The following is a 19,732-nucleotide window of genomic DNA, read 5'->3' as shown; positions in this document are numbered from 1 at the left end:
AAACTCAGAGATAGTTCAACAACAATAATACAACTGTGTAAAAAACTTATTAGGCAAGAAATATTAATGCTGTTACGCATGCTATCTTAATATAGCTTCACTATCTCAGGTTATAAACTTCAGTGATTAAGCACGGCTTGTTGGGATCGCCAGGATGCAGGCCTAAGCCGAAAAAGAAATTACCAGGCACTCATAAACCAAACAGAAAGCAGACCAACTGAGAAGCAATAAACATGGGAAACTTTACCAGATCCCAACACTAAAATTTAAATTCTAAATAGCTTCTCTGATTGAGCTTTATCAGAGAGCAAATAAATGGGTACGTTGAGAGATAAGCGGAAAATTGGCATATCAGCCAATTCCATTCCTAATTAGGATAAGGAAAAATAGTTTTGTGTTTATATACTTTACTTCTCCCACTCTATTACAATGTGCAAACTCTAGAATAATCAAGTAATGGCACAGAGATTTAGTTACGAAGTTATTGAAAAGTTCACTAATTTATTCACATAGAAAAATGCAATATTGGAGACAGTACAGATAGAAAATTTATTCATAAAAAGAAATGTTTTACAAACCAAAATAAAACTAAACCGGTAAGTATCTGGTGTAATTCATATCTACTGACAGATATTTCCTTCAGCCGAAAATATTTTTCTTAAAGTTCTTCTAGTTTACTTGAAGTAGTTGGCACTGGAAAATGAAGAGAGAAAACGATTAACTTAAAGTTTTGAGGTGTTGGGTATCAAACAATATTCCGTTTTCTTATTCTGATATAAGTTTCTTTGAGGATCTTTTAAGTAAAGATTATTCAAAATAAAAACAACAGTTTTCTTATTGTCTCAGATAAAACAACTAAAATTGAAAGCAAAATTCTATCGTTAAATTTCTTATGAAAAAATCATCCACCACGGTCCGATGTAATGTGTGTATATATATATATATATATATATATACATATATATATATATATATATATATATATATATATATATATATGTGTGTATATATATATATATATATATATATATATATATATGTATATATGTATATATATATATATATATATATATATATATATATATATATATATATATATATATATATATATATATATATACATATATACAGTATATATACATATATATACATATATATGTATATATATATATACATATATATATGTATATATATATATATATATATATATATATATATATATATATATATATATATATATATATATAAAACATCTTATGGATGATTTTGTTTATAAAGTGGATGTTAAGTACGATATATGTGAAAAGACAAATATTCTGAGTCTCACAATACATTTAGAAATCAGAATCCCAACAAATTACTTTGTCAATTAAATAATCACGTGCTATTATATTTACTAGTAACATATTGTGGGTCCTAAATTGAATGAAAACAATTTACTCTTATTCATCGCAACTGATGTAATCAGTGATTTTGTTAAATTCCATTTTAAAATTATATTTTTTCTGAAATGAAATAAAACAGCATTATCAGTATACCATAGTAACTGGCTACCGAGGAAAAAAAAACTAATTACATCTCACCATTTGGGCACATATTCTGGGTCCTGGCAGGTAAGAGTTTCTTCATCGAAGACTGTGTAATCACCACAGCCTGTGAGGCGAGGGTAGCCATTTACACAAACGATATAACGGCCACAGTCACCAGATGGATACCTGGGGAAAGGCTCGAACTGAGCGGAGAGACTGCCTGGTTCTGAGTATGCTGGGCATTTGAAACCTACAACTTCTGCAAAAAAAAAGTGGAAAAGATGTCAGTTTGAAGCTTCAATGTGTAAATATATGAGAAAAAAGAATAGCTTCTAACCTTAAATATCCATCCAGGATCATTTTCATACTTCATCGGAAAAAGCTTAAGATTTGACAAGAACAAATCTTCATATGAATCTATATAACAAGGCATTTTTCTTGTCAAGCAGGCCTTCACAAGCAAAAAAGTACAAACATCATTTTGAATGTGAAAACTAGCTTAAAGGAATAAGACCAAATGCAGGTAAAGGTAATTAAGAAGGTTAGCACAAAGCCATGTTAATTATCCAGATACCAGGAGAAGTGATGAGTCAAATAAGAATACCCTTTATTTGGGCCAAGCAGCCGCCCAACGGAGTAAGATCAATGAATTAATAGCCTTTTAGAGATATTTAATTAACGATTTAGTGTTCCATGTGAATGTAGTTGGTTCCAGGTCTGTAAAAAGGCTAACTTTCGTAGCAACTTCATTTTGTTTTTGTGAAATGAAATCACTACGATAAAAGAGCCTTATGAATACTGTCTTTTCACTGTTTATGCTAATGACCAGCCCACTAGTAACAACTGAAAACGACAAATTGTCAAGAAAGATACTTTTCGGAATACATGACTGGATAAATCCCAGCATGTAATGAATAAACCTTTTATTATTAGTTACTTCATTAATTATGAATACGTTCGTTTATTGTCTTTCATTTCATACCATTGTCCACATAATGTTCAAAATTTCTGCATGTAAGCATTATTGTTAGACAATTACAAGGCAGCATTGAAGATCAAAATAATATCAATAAGAGGCTGGATTCAGAATCAATTGCACTAACAGAGGCAACTCCTAGAATGATAATGTGGGTTAGATTTTGATAACAATAGTTCATCAAGACTGCTGTCACGTAGACAATCCTTAGATTCTGAGAGTCAATGTGAGATTCTGACATGTGTTCTATTGTAAACAGGTTTGGTTTTAAATAAAATGAAGGAAAAAAAATATTGTGAACAAATCGGTTCCATTATATTTTGTATTCAGATAGCTTGTGAATCCTTCACAGTAATTACATAAGTATTTGATTGCTACATCAGCCTCAACCATGTGCTGATTTGCAGATACAGTATATCTTTCTTCCTCACAACACGGAAGGAGTCTATTCGTATCTTAAAATGGATGGTGGATCGTACATTATCTGAAGTAATAGACTAAGATACACATAAATTATGTTACAGGGGGTTCTAATTTCAGGATGCTGCTGATGTCTTATTGGTGCTATGCAGCATAGAAGGGAATTTAAGATTTTTGTATAGTTCATAGCAAGCAAATTTAACATTTGGATAATTTTACTAGCATGGTTATACACTCTCTTCATGCTGATTTACTGAGGAAATAAAATTTATTATTATTATTATTATTATTATTATTATTATTATTATTATTATTATTATTATTATTATTATTATTATTATTATTATTATTATTATTATTATGAAAAAAATACTGATAGCCTAGTATCATTGGGTTTAAAAGATATTTACTTCGAAAGAAAACTCACACTTATTTCTTACCGATAAGTGACGGTGTAAGAGTAAAGACAGAATTTTACCTTAATAAGAAGTGATTAGATATAAATCAATCAGAAAAATAATCAACCATGAACCCACGAGAACGGTGCACGATGCTTAAAATTAATATCACAGTCGGTCAGAACCTTTTAACCTGATATTTTTGCGTACTTATCTCCATGAAATTGAAAACTAGAAAATAAATCCATAGGTAGGTAATAGGTTGGCCAGGACACCAACCACCCGTTGAAATACTACCACTGGAGAATTATGGGGTTCTTTGACTTGCCAGACAGTACTAGACTGAATTATTATCTCTGGTTACGGCTCATTTTCCCATTACCTACACATACACCGAATAGTCTGGCCTATTCTTTACAAATTCTCTGTACTCATACATCTGACAAAACACCAAGATTACCAAACAATTCTTTTTTACCTAAGGGGTTACTGCATTATCATTGTTCAGTGGTCACTTTCCTCTTGTTTAAGGGTAGAAGAGACTCTTTAGCTGTGGCAAGCAGCTCTTCTAGGAGAAGGACTCTTCAAAATCAAACCATTGTCCTCTAGTCTTAGGTAGTGCCATAGCCTCTGTACCATGGTTTTCCACTGTCCTGGGTGAGAGTTCTCTTGCTTGAATATTATTGTATCTCTCTATATAGCTATTCTATCTTATTGTTCTTCCTCGTGTTTTGTTATAGATTACATAGTTTATAAAGGAGATATTTATTTTAATGTTGTTACTGTTCTTTAGATATTAATTTTTCCTCGTTTCCTTTCCACATTGGGCTATTTTCCTTGTTGGAGCCACTGGGTTCACTGCATCCTGCTTTTCCAATTAGGGTTGTAACCTAATAATAATAATAATAATAATAATAATAATAATAATAATAATAATAATAATAATAATAATAACAGAGGTTTTAGCGCGTTTCGCTTTTCAAATGTCATACGGTATAGTATTGTTGACAACAATAAAAACTCAATAGATCTGGAGTTCTGGTTTTTGGTCGAGTTTTCTTTTGAATTTTTAGTTAATTTTGAACAAATGATCGTCTGCAAGTTAAATCTGTCACCCTTAGATATCGTTTCCTATCTCAAGCGATCGTTTAATAACCATTTGTCTTTCCATGCATTTCATACTTCTCTCGACGCGCGGTCTGCCGAGTGACGTCATTGTTTGTTTACATTTTGCTTCAAGACAACAATACAACTACCACAGGCAAACGGTACAATTGGTTGTGTTTGTGCGTGTCACCGTCGTGTGTTACTGTGAACATTAGGGCTGCCGTTTATTACAATGTTTTAAGTATGTGAAACACAACAGAAATGTGACTCAATTACTTCAACCTAGAGAGCAGGCATAGGAAATTCGACAATTTATTATAGTATAGTACAATAATTCGTAACACATTGAAAACCGCATAACTAATTAGATCTCGTCAAATACTATATTTTGATCTTAATATCTTATTGTCGGCCGTCACTATTAAGGTAGTTACAGTTTTTAATAAAAAAGAAACAAAAATACGCTCCTACTGATTTCATCTTGACTGCGCCCATGTACAGTTGAAATAAATGATCTAAAGTTGGTGCTTCAGCAATGAGTTACTTGTTCGAACAGAATCTGCAGTAATTTTGTATTGTATTACAGGGTGAGATTTCGAACAGAAAATATATGTTTTCCTATAGCCTAGTAAATAACGTGAATTAACCGAATTTGATATTCATTTCAATCGGAAACAAACAGATCAACCAATTCGGCTAACTTTGAGTTGCACGGTGTAACTTCTCTTACGAATGTACTGCGAACGATAACATTATCAACGTTACCAATAATACACAGTGTTACCAACGTTGACGTATGGTATGATAGATATTTCCTTACGTATTTTAAATAATTTCTACATATAAGTTTTACTCAATATATAAAAAGTACAAAAAGGACACAGAACCTAACAAACCCACCTAACCTAGCCTAGTAGTATGACAGGTCACAAAATAACATTTGATCTACATCGGACGTTGGCAGCACTGGTTACTGTATTTTTTCATGGCACAATCTTTGCAACGGCGCCTCCAAAGTTTATCCAGATATACTGTTTTGTATTTTCCTCCGGTTATAATAATTTAAAGAAGGTAATGTATAGAGAAAAAAAGGCTTGTTTTATGTTAATATATCGATTCCCCAGTATGTTTTCCCCACCCAAAACCCCGAGTTCCAACTGGGGGTCCCCCATTATCGGAGGATATAGATGTATATATATTTCTGAAACTATTCATTTGCGACGGGAACGAGTGTCATTTTCGAAGAGAGCGTAATTTTTCCTATGAGAAAAAGTAGTTGTTTTCCTAGGTTACATTGCCCTGTAATACACTACAATGAAACCGAATCTGCGCCGCCACAGCATTTTTCCATTCATAAACTCGGTAAATTCCTAGTTATGGGTGTTCAATATCGGGATGTAGGCTACAATGAAATAATGTTTTTATTTCAGTTATGGTGTGAATAATGAGAAGTTATGGTGGACAGGTGCGCTTGAAATATCAATTATCTACAGTGAGGAAATATGCAAGTCTAAACGTTGAACAGATGCTGGAACGCCAAGCTACTACAACGGTATTATTGTAGTGTATTACAGGGTAATGTAACATGGAAAAGAACTACCCTTATCATATAGAAAAAATTACGCTCTCTTCGAAAATGACACTCGTTCCCGTTGCAAATGAATTGTTTCAGAAATATATATATATATATATATATATATATATATATATATATATATATATATATATATATATATATATATATATATATATATATATATATATATATATATATATATATATATATATATCCTACGATAATGGGGGACCCCCAGTGGGAACTCAGGGTTTTGGGTGGGGAAACGATATATAAACATAATACAAGCCTTTTCTTCTCTATACATTACCTTTTTGGATGTATAATAAACGGAGGAAAAGACAAAACAGTATAACTGGATAAACTTTGGAGGCGATGTTGCAAAGGCTATGCCTCATGAAAAAATACAGTAACCAGAGCTGCCAACGTGTGATGTAGATCAAATGTTAGCGTAACATGCTAACATTAGCAGTGTTTTTCATTTCATATTTCCCATTCTATTAGTCGCTCCAGTATGTTCTATTGTACATAGCAGGTTTCGACCTTCTGCGTAAAAACCCCGCTTCTCTGCGCAGAGACTTTTCCTCCACCAATAGGATTTCTTCTTCTCTAATTGTGAAATGTAACTGTTCGTCTCTCTACCAGCTCTGTTCAAGTCTATTACTTGATTAGTTATGTAATACCCTCGTATACATATTACGTTTGACCCCAGTATTACTCGTTTTATTATTCGATACCTTATAAAATCACCTCATTTTATATACCCAACAAATATTATTTACCATACATTCCATTTTATCTTCATATATTACTTTTATACATTTTGTTATTACCTTTTCACTCCCAGATTTCACATAAATACATGCTATGGACAAGTTTCCCATTCTGTTCATTCATGTTTACTCTCTAGACTCCGTTGCTTTTCCGTTAACCAATCACGAACCCATACGTATGTAAAGTTTGCACAGGGGGGTTAATATTTCCCTACCCCCACCTTCCAACTAGCCCTTTTCCGTGGAAACCTTGGCCCAAGTCACGTCTTTGTTAGTACAAGTGGCGTCTTTTTGCGTATTTTACGATGGAAGTTTTAGAAAATTGTAACGACTTCAGAAATCCATACATGAAAGTATTTTGTTGTATTCCAATGTTGATAATTTTCTTAAATCACGTAATGTAATATACCAGCTTTTACAGTGTTCCAAGTGCAGTACTAATCTAAGGCAAAACAGTTAAGACACCACAGACTCAGTCACAACACCCCCGTGACCCCTTAGGTTACGTCGTCGTGGTCATAAAAGTAAGTCATTAATTTCTTTAAGTTTAATGTGTTAGTTTTATTATATTTTGTTAGAGTGCGAAGCTCAGCATGACCGATTGCCAATGCATACAAGGGTGAAGTTTTATTTTCCTGTGATCGTAAGTGAGGAACAAGAACCATTATATTTAACGTTTGTAATGTTAGCGTAACAGTACTAATGTTAGCGTGCGCAGCTCAACATTACCGCTTGCCAGTACATACGAGCTTGGTGTTTTATTTTCATGCGAGCGAAGCGAGCTAATGGCGAAACAAGAACCATTATATATAATGTTAAAATAACAGTACTAACGTTACCGTAACGTTAGTGAAGTGATATAACAAAGGCCATTATATTGAGTTTGTGACCTGGGAACGTCTAGGTTAGGTTAGGTGGGTTTGTTAGGTTCTGTAGTCTCTTTTTGTACTTTTTTATATATTGTGCAAACCGTATATGGAAAAATTCTTTAAAATACACACGATGATAATACCGTATCATTGCTAACGTTAGTAATTCCACCGTATCGTTGGTAACGCTGTGTATCATCGTAACATTGGTAACGCTGTGTACCGTTGGTAACATTGCTAATGTTACCGTTCGCAGTACTACGTGAGTGAAGTGACACCGAATATGAACAAGTCATTATATTCAAGTATTTCAATATAATATATATAAGAAAAGACATTATAATTAATAATTTTAACAAAAAATATATGTTTTCCTGTAGAAAAAAAAATGTGATTTAACCGGTTATCACCTTCATTTCATCCGTAATAACAGCAACCAGTCCGGATACATAAAGTTAGTTGGATTGGTTGTTCTGTTGGTTTGCGATTGAAATGAAGGTCAAATTCACATTATTTACTACAGGAAAACATATATTTCCTGTTCGGAATCAGAACCTGTAATACAGTACAACTCTACCGCTACAACTTTTTGAATACGTATTATGATAGAAATGTGATGTATTTTGTGGTTGCTTCTATCTTATTAAGCATGTGACTTCAAACCCATGGGCCATGGCAATGCTAAGAAGAATATAAGTAAGTGATTAACTAAATAATTAAAATAATGATAAATAATTTTCCACGTACAAACTTGTACTGCTGGCCAGAACAGAGATGCTATTCGATAATGTTAGATTACAAGCAAGTTAAGCTCTGATGGAGCAAACACCAGTTCAATAGGGTTAATTTGTCTGACCAACATACCTGTAAATTTGCTTAAGCAAGTAGTAGAGGTTGTTTGTAAAATGGTTAAAATATAATTAAAGATTTTCATTTAATATGCACCTGGAAGGCTTGGTCTGTCATTCTACAAAGGCACCATGAAATGTGCGCCGCTCTTCCTTTAGCTATGTGCATCATCAAATTTCATTCCGTTTCACCTGTTAGTTATGAATATCACACTATACAATATGAAATTTGACTATAATATAAGAAAAGTAACACTTCACCCAATGCAACTCATAGTGATGCCAGTAGGCTGAATTTTAGGACACAAATTTACGATGCTGTAAATTAGATCATATGTTGGAATCTGCTGATCATAAAAGGGTTTCAAAACCAATCAAATGAAAAAGTATTTCGGATCAAAGTAAAGTCTAGAACATCCAGAATAGTGTACTGACACCAAAATCAATGCAAGGTCTATTTATTGTTACGTTTTAGCGATTCAAAGCTATTACGTGTTCCAGTGAAGCACAGTTGTCGTTTAAAGAAACTATTGAGGCTTGTCAGCGAAACACCCACCATAATGATAATTTTGTAACTTTTTTCATGTGTTTTTAATATTATTGATATAGAATAGTACAGTAATCATAATGGAGAAAATTGGACTTGTTGCAAGGTGTATTTTGTGGTGTATCGAACTTTTTATTTTTTGACAATAATTGAATTATGTTAGCTGGCCTACCAGCTCTCAGAAACTACAGAGTTGCAAAAAATTAGTATTCATACCATAAAATGAAACTGGTAGGGTATGTTTTACAGCATTTTGAATGTATTTGATGACGATAGCTAGCGAGAACAGTTAGTTTTATACTTATGTTAGTTGACCGACAATAACTCAAAAACTATGGGCTTCAGCCAGTCATCATAATTAAAAACGTTAAAAACACTTTAAAAAGGACCCTTATACAGTTTTATTATACATATTGATTCTACTTTGTTGCAACTTCGGTTTTAGGAGTTAGTGAGTCGATTACCATGGGTTTTCACTAATTATCATTATAAAAAATCTAAAAAACACTATTAAATACACTGTTTACTAGTCTCACTTTCTCCATCACGATAATTGTACTATCATGTATTTCTACAAAATTGTGTTGATGACTATTAAAGGAAAGACTCTCAGATTTTTTCAAATGTATTAAATGTTTTAAAATAGAAAAATAAGATACTGAACATGGTGTGTTAGAGATGTTGCAAAGCCCTAGGTGTGAAAATAAAAAGCAGCCACAAATACTGATCATGGAAACAGTTGTTACTTTGAAGTGTGCTGAACGTCATGTACTAGAGTTTATTGTTGAAATGTTTTGTAACTTATAATTGATTGCTGACTGCCTTACATTTAGAAAGACTCGCTTAAAAACTATTCTCACTGTTAGGTAAAGTGATGTGCATTTGATAACTTGAACAAAATATGTACTGATTTCTGGAATATCATTTGTTATGTTTTTGAAAATAGAGAGAGACAGATATGCAGCAGCCTTTTTTTCTGAATATGGGACCTGATAAAGAAACAATAAGCGCAATGGATAGTCATTGGAAAAGTGATATTAAGCTCTTCGTAAATCAGTATTCAAGGGAAAACGTAAGTATGACACAAGTGGTAATTTAAGCAGTGAGTGATTTAAAACTAAGTTGATTGCTAGTAGTTTCAATGATTAGATATATAAATTATTCTCAGGTTTGGCTACTTTGAGTTTTCAAAGTTAATTTGGAATTTTAGTTTGGTGAAAGTTTTAAACATAACTGATGTGAAATATTCATATCATATTACTGAATAAGATTTCTTTCACACTTACAAATATTGAAATATTATAGAGAGAACTGTCTAATTTGACCTAAAAATTACACCCAATTGTTGGAGGTCTATTTCTTTGGTCATGGCATAAGAGGGGATAATTTTAATGTACAGCTATATTTGAGACATTTTTAGGAGCTTTGGTTGATAATAAGATTCAAGTAACTATTAAAACATATATAGTTTTATGAAAAAGATAAAAATCAAGAAAATAAACTGAGAAATATTCCAACCTAATAGCATCCCAAAGGCATCTGAAGATAATAAGCTATAAAGGAAAAAACGGAGGCTTGGAGTGCACTGTAGCAGTATGTACAAATACAGAATCAGTCAGGAGGGGAGAATTTGATTTTCTGATATAATCAATTGTACAGGGCCTTAGTATGATGGCCCTAATTTAGACAAAAACCTAATATAGCAATTATGCCTGTGAAAAATTTCATATACAAATATGAAAATTTAACGGTTCCATATGTAAATCTGATAAATGATATCAAAATGAAGCAGATTGGTGGGAAAACAAGCTTCCTAGCGATGTTATTGAAGAATTGTGTGTTTAATATAGTTAAGTTTTCTGAAAATGTACTGAAATGTTTAGATGAAATGAGAGAATTCATACCTTATGGATTTTATCACTGCTCAGCAGTGTTTGAGCTACAAGGCCATGAATATTGAGGTTCTACTCTTACATCTACAATAAAAGTGAAACTGGCTGTTGAGGAAGTAAAAAAAAATGCTTTGAGAGAATGAGCGACAAGCTTATCGATGAGTGTTTTCATGGCCAAATGCTACGAGAGAATTAGCGACAAGCATATTGATGAAAGTTTTTATAATGAAATGCAAAATTTAAATCACTGTCCTCATTCAAAGGTTTGGAGACATTATCACGAATATGGAAATCAACTAAATGCATGCTGAACTTAGCTGTTGTAAAAGCTTTAGTTAACTGGATGCTAATAATGATGCCAATCTTGCAGATTTACCCCTCTTCAATAATTTCATCATTACATTAGGCAGAGGTAGCAGAAAATATGGCTTTACCATTCAAGTAGATGTAAAAAAATTGAAGAAAAACTGTAAAATATCAATATCGTGAAGCAAGAGAATAATCATCCTTAAACATTGTCAAGCAAAGGTGCCCACATTTTCTTACTTTTCTCAAATTTCAAGGTTGTCAATTTGAAATGCTTAAAAATACATAATCTTTTTGACATGATGAACCATTCAAATTCACTACATATATTTGAATTATTAGTTTTTAATTTAAGAGCCTTGTCTACTGTGTAATTTTCATATTTATTTTTCAATTAGCATGGATAGGTGTGGAATACAAGTATGATTTTAAATCCTTTTAGGAAATTTGATTATGTGCCTTTTACATTAAAAAAAAAAAACAACATAAAATATAATTTTCGTAATTATGAAGTTGGGTTTTTATATCATCAGCCCAATCATTTCTGTGTAGCAAGAATTCGCGGCATGTAACTTCCATGAGTCCATTTTATTAGGGTTTGGTGAAAAAATGGGGGGTTTAAGGGGAAATAGATATCTAACCTTCTGGGTTACAGTATTCCAAGAGATCAGGCCAGTTGCAACCATGGATTCTGTCATCATAGGCAAGTCCAGGAGTGCAAGGGAGATCGATGGGCTCTCCATATTCACATTTGGTGTAGTACTTCTCGCATTGGCCAGTTGAGTAGATGCCGAAGGAATACTCACAGATTCCTCTAGCGATGGGGACCACTGGAAAAAGGGGTTATTTTTTTAGTGAATTGTAATTTATGCAGTCAGTTAAGGAAAATTTGGCTAAAAATTAAATTGTTTTAGTGCTTACAGGTACTGTAGGCTATGTACAATTTTCACAATAACAGTGTTAACAGAAAATTACCGATAGCAACTATTAATTACTTATGGGAAATAAAATATGTTTAACTTCTTAATTGTTAATTATAACTAACTGACATATAATCTTGACTCAATTTTCAATAAGATATTTAGTAGGTTAGCAATTAAATCAAACATTGCATACATAACCTAGCCCAAAATGCTCCCATACATGACACCGTGATAAGGCAGTAATCAAAAGCTGATAATCTAGTTTACTTTTATAATGTTATGAAGTTAAAAAAAAAAGAAAAAGATAAACATCGAACAATAAAGCAATATTAAATGGTTATTCAGAAGTGAAGGATTATAATGACATGCTGCAAGTTACTATACCTGTAAAAAATGTTTTTGGTAATGTGTATAAAGAGTTATGCAAATGAAATATGTAATGGCTACATTTGAAAGGAATGAGGACTACTAGTTATAGTAATTACAAACCTTGATATGTTTTGATTCTTATATATATATATATATATATATATATATATATATATATATATATATATATTTATGTATATATATATATATATATATATATATAAATATGTATATATATATATATATATATATATATATATACATATATATATATATATATATATTTATATATACATAAATATATATATATACATTTTATATATATATATATATATATATATATATATATATATATACATATATATATATATATATATATATATATATATATTAAATATATATATAGATATATATATATATATATATATATATATATATATATATATATATATATATGTATGTATCTATAGATAGATAAAAGATTTAATGATATTTTAGGCATTTTGAAAAGTTTTTGCATTAACCAGAAATAAGCGTTGAAGAAATAAAACTAGTTTCTCACACGGATTTACCCTAGAAATTAGATATTTGCCTTTTGTTACATTAGTCTCTAGATGCAAGGGGAAATTTAAGAGGAACATGAAAGATAACAATCAATTGCTTAAGAAAGAAATGGTCGCTATAGACAAAAAGGATCTCTCTCTCTCTCTCTCTCTCTCTCTCTCTCTCTCTCTCTCTCTCTCTCTCTCTCTCTATATATATATATATATAAATATGTATAAAAATTTATGAGTGTTCATATTATCAAAAGCTAGGTTGTAATCTAAATTGAAAAAGCTGAAAACTAAAATCGCAAGGGCCTTAAACGGAAAAACAGGCTGTTTCAATAAGTAAAAATGGGAGTAGAGAATGCACTATAATCAAGAAATAACAAACCAATACCAACATCTCTAATAACCATCTAAATTATCAAGATAGATAGTAGGTGGAATATGAAATAAGAGACCTAACTAATGTAAAAGTCTTGACACACAGTTCAAACTTCAGAAGTTCCATCAATTAGGAAGATGAATCCACCATTTGATCAAAGAAGGAACTATACTACTTGAGTAATGTGTAGTTTTAATCTTTAGCTACAGTAATTCAAAGAATAGATTGCATATCTAGAGCTATGACTGACAACTTTTCCTCTTAATCCACAAATCTCCTGGTTAATTCGAACTAGCCCTTAATTGAGATGTTTAAAAAGGCAAACTTCCAACTGACTTGTGAATACTATTTATCTCATAGAAGTGAATGATAGATTTCCAAAACCCCATTGATCTAACACGAAAAGATCTTGAAAAAGAAGAGAACCGAGTTTATAGAACGATCAGTGTTTGGTCATGTTACAATTCAAGTTCATAGTATTAATTAGTCATGTGACAGAAAAATTTTATAATTCAAACAAATTAATACTGAGATTTTCAAGGTAACTTGGAATACAAGCATTGTATTGTTCTGCAAGCAAAAATTTCCTTCCATATGTGTATTTTTGTGGACACGTAATAATAAGAATAGCTACAAATCAGTAAAGCAGTGCCCATACGCCACATACACCTTGTTCATGTGATTTTTACTCAATTTTCATGCAATTTTCAAGAAAAGACAAAAATAGTCATCTCTGGGTAGGCTTTTTATCAAAATGACTGTAAGAGGGTAAAAAATGCAACCGAGTGTCCATGAAGCTGAAGCATAAATCCAGTAATTCAGTTAGTGACAGTGAATGATGTTCATTATCATGAATGGACATTCTCCATCCTCCTCCTCCTCCTCTTAACATCTCCCATTCGTCCCACAACTCTCCTCAAAGATGAAGAGTTAATCTATTAGTACTATTCATTGTTTTATGGTGTATTACTAATTTGTATTCATTATTGATATTAGAGGTTATAATTTTCTCTTCATACAACATTACAAAACTTGAAAAAATTTATTTTATATTTGTCGAATGTATCAAGTCAATTTCCTTCATTTCTAATGAAAATTTTGGGTCAGAAGCTCCTAAAACAAATGAAACTTGTATAGTTCAGTGAATATAGAAACTTGATTAATTTATTCTCACGGAAATGTACTAGCTTTATAAACTTTAGTTCCTTTAAGCATGTCTGACTATAGGGGTACCTAGTTTCTACTTTAGGATTATGTATATGTGTATATGGCTGCGTCATATTATTCTTTCTTATATGTACTATCATGCATATTTGCATATGCTTTACTGTTATCTGTATGAATTATATATATATATATATATATATATATATTTATATATATATATATATATATATATATGTATATATATATATATATATATATATAGCATTGGAGTGAAGGAGAAACTCCTTCTCAGCATACAACTTACATTCAAATTCCCTGCCTTCACAATCAACACCCCAGTGGTAGTTGCAGTAATTGTGAACAGCCCCTTTTCCATCAAATAGAAGCCCATTTTCACAGGTTTCGAGTGTCAGTGTTCCGTTGGCACATTTGTAAAACTGGTGGCAGGAGGCTGGGTGAGGGTAGAGTTGCAGGCCATAAACTTCAGGACAAGAGGTGATTTCTGGGTATGCTTTGTAGGCCGGTTCTGCTGTCTGTCTGCCACGCTGAGCAGCTCCTGAAAGATAAGAGATGGATTAATCAAAGGAATCATAATGTCTCAATTAAATTCTTTTTAGCAAAAACAGAAAATTGATTTGAAAATTCCATAATTCTTGCAGATATGGATCTCGATAAACGTTTCCATGAACAATTGTGTAATGTAATGCAAAATACAGGAAAATTGATAATAATATATATTTTTTTTAATAAATGATAAATTGATAATGTAAACAAATCATAAACAAGCCAGATATAAGAGCGTGAAACTTTCCACAGAAAAAATGTTTGTAATGAAGTTAAAAATTTTCGCAAGTCTATAAATAATAATATTCTAAATATATTCCTAAGTATTAGAAATGACAAAATAGTATATGTGTTTAAGAAATTAAATCTATTTAATAAAGAGTCATAGTAAGATACAAGCATATTTAAGAACCACATTTTTATGATGTTTATGAATTCCGTATACTGTTTATTGGCTTATCTTTGTTCATTTGCTTCTGTAATTGTTACTCTTGAAATTGGTATTCTCTCTCTTATTGAATATGTATAGTAAAAAAGAGTGAATGATAAATACTAGTAATTTTCATTGATTCGCACTTGGTATACTTTTAGGGTTATAACCCTTACATAAGTTTGTTGAAAACGTTCATAAATTCACATCTATAAAACATATAATTTATCAGGCACTTTATTGATTAGGCCATTTCCCTAGCGTGAATTATAGATAAATATTGAAAAAATATGAAAAGACAAAACTTCCATTAATTGTAACAAACTTTGATATGACCACTTACTAAAAATTGTACATTTTCAGCATGTGCAAATATTATGTCCTCCCGAATAGATGTAACTTATAAATATAATTTTCTTATAAGGCTCACGTACATTTGATGAAATGTTGTCTTGTCAATAGTATCCAGCTCAACCATCATGAAATATATTCTAATTAAAACATGCATTAAAGGCCAATGCTATTGCTATAAATAAACTTCGCGAATAAATGTGTTTATTAGAAATGTTTATTCCACTGGCCTCGTATTTCAAGAGAAATTGAATCTAAGATCAATCAGTGTTTCTTATGAATTTCATAGTTTGAAAATTGTCAAAGCTCATGAAATCTGTTCAGATGACTACAAAGTGAATAACGCAGTGAATAACGATGATAAATATTTACAATGACATTTCAATATCTGCAGTTATTCCATGGACAATGTGTTGACGGACCAATGCTCAACAGTTGGAACTTCTCAGAAAACTGTCCACATTTCTAGATTTTACAAGTCTTCCAAACAAATTCTAATGAGGACAAATGCGAGAAGTAAAAAAAAAAAAAAAAAAAATCTCCAAGTGGCCCATATGATCATTTGTCGCTCAAATTTTTTTAGCCAAGCTATTTTTGACATAATTTCATAATTTCTCTGGTTTGTAATATGGTGAATGAGACTTTGAGATTAGAAGCTGGATAATTCTGATTCATCTAATAGTATTGGGGTATAAAATACCTAAATATCATATATAGCTAACGCTTTTCTGAAAATTACATCAAACTAATAAAAACAGTAATAACAATCACGAGTAACTGTTGTGTTAACTCAAAAAAAAAGAAGAAAAAAAAAAGATCCTCGACAAACCATTAGTTATTAAGAAAGCCCTTTGAGTCTTCGTTTCTAGAAGTGGTTGTTGCAAAAGAAGTCGAGGTGAATGCTGTCTGGTATCCAGGTCAAAATGACTTACATATCGAGGGCAATTTTGTTTCTTGTCTATTTCTTTTCATCTATCTTCTTTGCATGTGTGTGTATTTGTTGACTGTAAACGGAGCACTCAATTCTACAATTACTTGCATTATGTATCCACTATATTTTCCTGATATATATATATATATATATATATACCTATACCTATTTGTATATACACACGCACACACACACACACACATATATATATATATATATATATAGGTGTGTGTTAGTATATATATATATATATATATGTATGTATAGATATACATATATATATATATATATATATACATAGTATTGCGTGTTCAAGTGCCAGTGTACGTAAGTATTCTGTGTGCTATTCAGTATTCTGGCTGTTCTTTCTTAAAAACCTGATTATGTTGACCCTGATTTTGGAAACTCTTGTATGTGCTTACTTCATTTTATTTGAAAACAGCTGTTTTATCTTGATCGTGTCGTTTACTTTTTTGTTATAACAATTGTCAACAGGGTATTGGCATTATTTATTTATCTCGAAAACACTAAAATTTCCCCGTCTTGTACTGCATGTTTCAGATTTGAGATTATATTGATAAGTATACAGGCAGGAATCTTTTATTTTTTGCCATGTTCCGATAAAAAAGTGAATTGTCTTGAAATGGTTGGGGCACGAATAGCTGTTATATATCCAACGGCAAGGGAAAAAAACAAGTATCAATTACAGTCAAATTCAAAATGTCGCATTTCTTATGACGCCATCGTGTTTTAAAGTTTCATGACGAAAGAAGTTAACGTACTTTTAATTGAAATAGGTTCAGGTATTCAATAATTTTGAACTATATAAACGCATTGTCTTCTCTGTTTTAAAGTTGCCTTAAAACTGTCTTGTATTTCAGGTACATATTATTAGGTGCACCTCCAAGTTGAGTTCAGATTTGTTATAACATTCCTTCCACTTGCTTCAAAACGCTTGAAATTCAAAATGCAAATTATGAAAGGTGCATAGTGGCACCTACAGTTGTGATATGGACGTAAACTTTTTCAATCAGAATAGGAAAGAATATGTTTGACAAAAGCTTTAAAGCTTTAACGATCTGGAAGATAGTAAAATAACCTACTGTTAGTTTGGCTGCACACAACTGCAGTAATCCCCCCCACCCCACCCCCCCCCAATTTTTTTTTTTTTTAATGAGTGTGGTAAACATGTTGAGATAATTGTTCAAAATATTGATTAAATAGAATCATAAAAAGGCCACAGGAAGAAATATGCTGTAGTGACCTAAATTGTAGAATCAATGGAAACATTTGTCTAACAAGCCGAAGTAGTGGATAACTGTAAGTGGTAAATGTACTTCAGGGCCGACGAGATAAAGAAGGGCGGGGTGGAAGCCGACGTGGTAGAGAGAGAGAGAGAGAGAGAGAGAGAGAGAGAGAGAGACGCACACACACACAAGAAATCCCTTTCACTACACCCTGTAGCACTATCTCTCCCTCCAACTTCGACCCAACCCAGTCCACCCAAATCGAGAATCCTCACAACTCCCACCCACCTATATATGGTATGATTTTGATGTATCTCAGCCCCTCCTCAAAGTATGTATAAAAAATTGACAGATTTCTGTGACAGGTTATACAAAATTTCACATCTGTAAGGCAGACAGACACCTCTCCCAAGCATCACAGGCATTGCTTAAAGGATTCCTGGAACGTTGAAAATAGTATTATCTCTCTCTCTCTCTCTCTCTCTCTCTCTCTCTCTCTCCAATAGAGTTTGTTACCTGTATACCTCTGATATGCACTTCAAATCTTTGTCACAACGAATTTCGAGGTCAACTTCATTTAAAAAATCATTATTCATGCTTGCCATATTTTTCCTCCCCTTATTGACCCAACATATTACTATTATTACAAGTGACAGTACTCGGAGAAGGGAGAAATCGCGCGTTGAACCCAGATTTCTTCATACTTGGAATGGACTAAGAGTGGATTGCCCTTGGCCACTTTTTACACATGTATTGTTGTTAATATTATTATGATTATTATTGTTTATGTTTAAAACGCTCATTTGGGAACGTAATAAAATCTTAAACTCTTTAAAACAAGTGACAATGAAATGGTAGAGGATTGCAGATCAAATTAAAAGAAAGTGAGTAAGTAAAATCATACAAGAAGTGTTCATAGATGCATGCAATTGTTAAATGAGATTTAGAAGAGAAATACTATCACAAACACAGTTTCTGGAAGCAAATACTAGCTACTGTTATTTATTTCTTTATCTCTGTAATTTACTGAACATTTAACTCTTTGTAACGAGTCATAATGATAATAATGATAATAATAATAATAATAAATAATAGATAATAATAATAATTCTGACCATTATTAACTGGTAAAAAACCTGGAATATATCTATTACAAAATGTAAGTTTATCCTTACATGCATGAACACTTTATAACCCTGGTAATATTTGATCGAAATAAGTTTATCTTTCCCCTGTCAAAAGCTCTGAACATACTGTGTGTACTTTCGATTCAAAACCTGTTTTTCCTCAAAAAACGGGCCTAACAACACGCACATACACAATCTATATATATATATATATATAATATAGATTGTGTAATGTGCGTGTTGTTAGGCCCGTTTTTGAGGAAAAACAGGTTTTGAATGGAAAGTACACACAGTATTATATATATATATATATATAAATATATATATATATATATATACAGGTATATATATATATATATATATATTTCTACCTCATACTTGGGATCGAACGTTAGCCCCTTCTAATGAAAGGCCAGGTCGAAACCAACCATGTCACGATGAGCCCATAAAAA

At 31.7% G+C, this 19,732-nt stretch overlaps 2 protein-coding genes across 4 annotated transcripts in view; one reads left to right on the top strand and one right to left on the bottom strand.

The window, feature by feature from the left end:
• Positions 1 to 390: 390 nt before the first annotated feature.
• LOC137629416 (protein obstructor-E-like) overlaps positions 391 to 19,732 on the bottom strand; it is a 38,077-nt gene continuing 18,735 nt past the window's right edge. Inside the window, exons 2-5 of the mRNA XM_068360652.1 lie at positions 14,935 to 15,186; positions 11,883 to 12,071; positions 1,584 to 1,788; positions 391 to 693 (exon numbers count right to left, since the gene is read on the bottom strand). Coding sequence (XP_068216753.1) covers positions 675 to 693; positions 1,584 to 1,788; positions 11,883 to 12,071; positions 14,935 to 15,186 — 665 coding nt within the window. The 3' untranslated portion in view covers positions 391 to 674. The remainder of the gene's footprint in view (positions 694 to 1,583; positions 1,789 to 11,882; positions 12,072 to 14,934; positions 15,187 to 19,732) is intronic.
• LOC137629414 (spore coat protein SP96-like) overlaps positions 4,501 to 19,732 on the top strand; it is a 221,774-nt gene continuing 206,542 nt past the window's right edge. The window contains exons 1-2 of one of the 3 annotated variants that reach the window (XM_068360651.1): positions 4,501 to 4,591; positions 9,910 to 10,115. In XM_068360651.1, the coding sequence (XP_068216752.1) occupies positions 10,002 to 10,115 (114 nt within the window). In that variant the 5' untranslated portion in view covers positions 4,501 to 4,591; positions 9,910 to 10,001. Of the gene's footprint in view, positions 4,672 to 9,909; positions 10,116 to 19,732 lie in introns of all 3 variants that reach the window. The other 2 variants (XM_068360649.1, XM_068360650.1) reach the window with 2 other exon arrangements.

The sequence above is a fragment of the Palaemon carinicauda genome, chromosome 37 (assembly GCF_036898095.1).
Source record: "Palaemon carinicauda isolate YSFRI2023 chromosome 37, ASM3689809v2, whole genome shotgun sequence".
Taxonomy (NCBI): domain Eukaryota; kingdom Metazoa; phylum Arthropoda; class Malacostraca; order Decapoda; family Palaemonidae; genus Palaemon; species Palaemon carinicauda.
The sequence above is the reverse complement of the archived record's forward strand: the minus strand, read 5'-3'. Positions and strand labels throughout refer to the sequence as shown.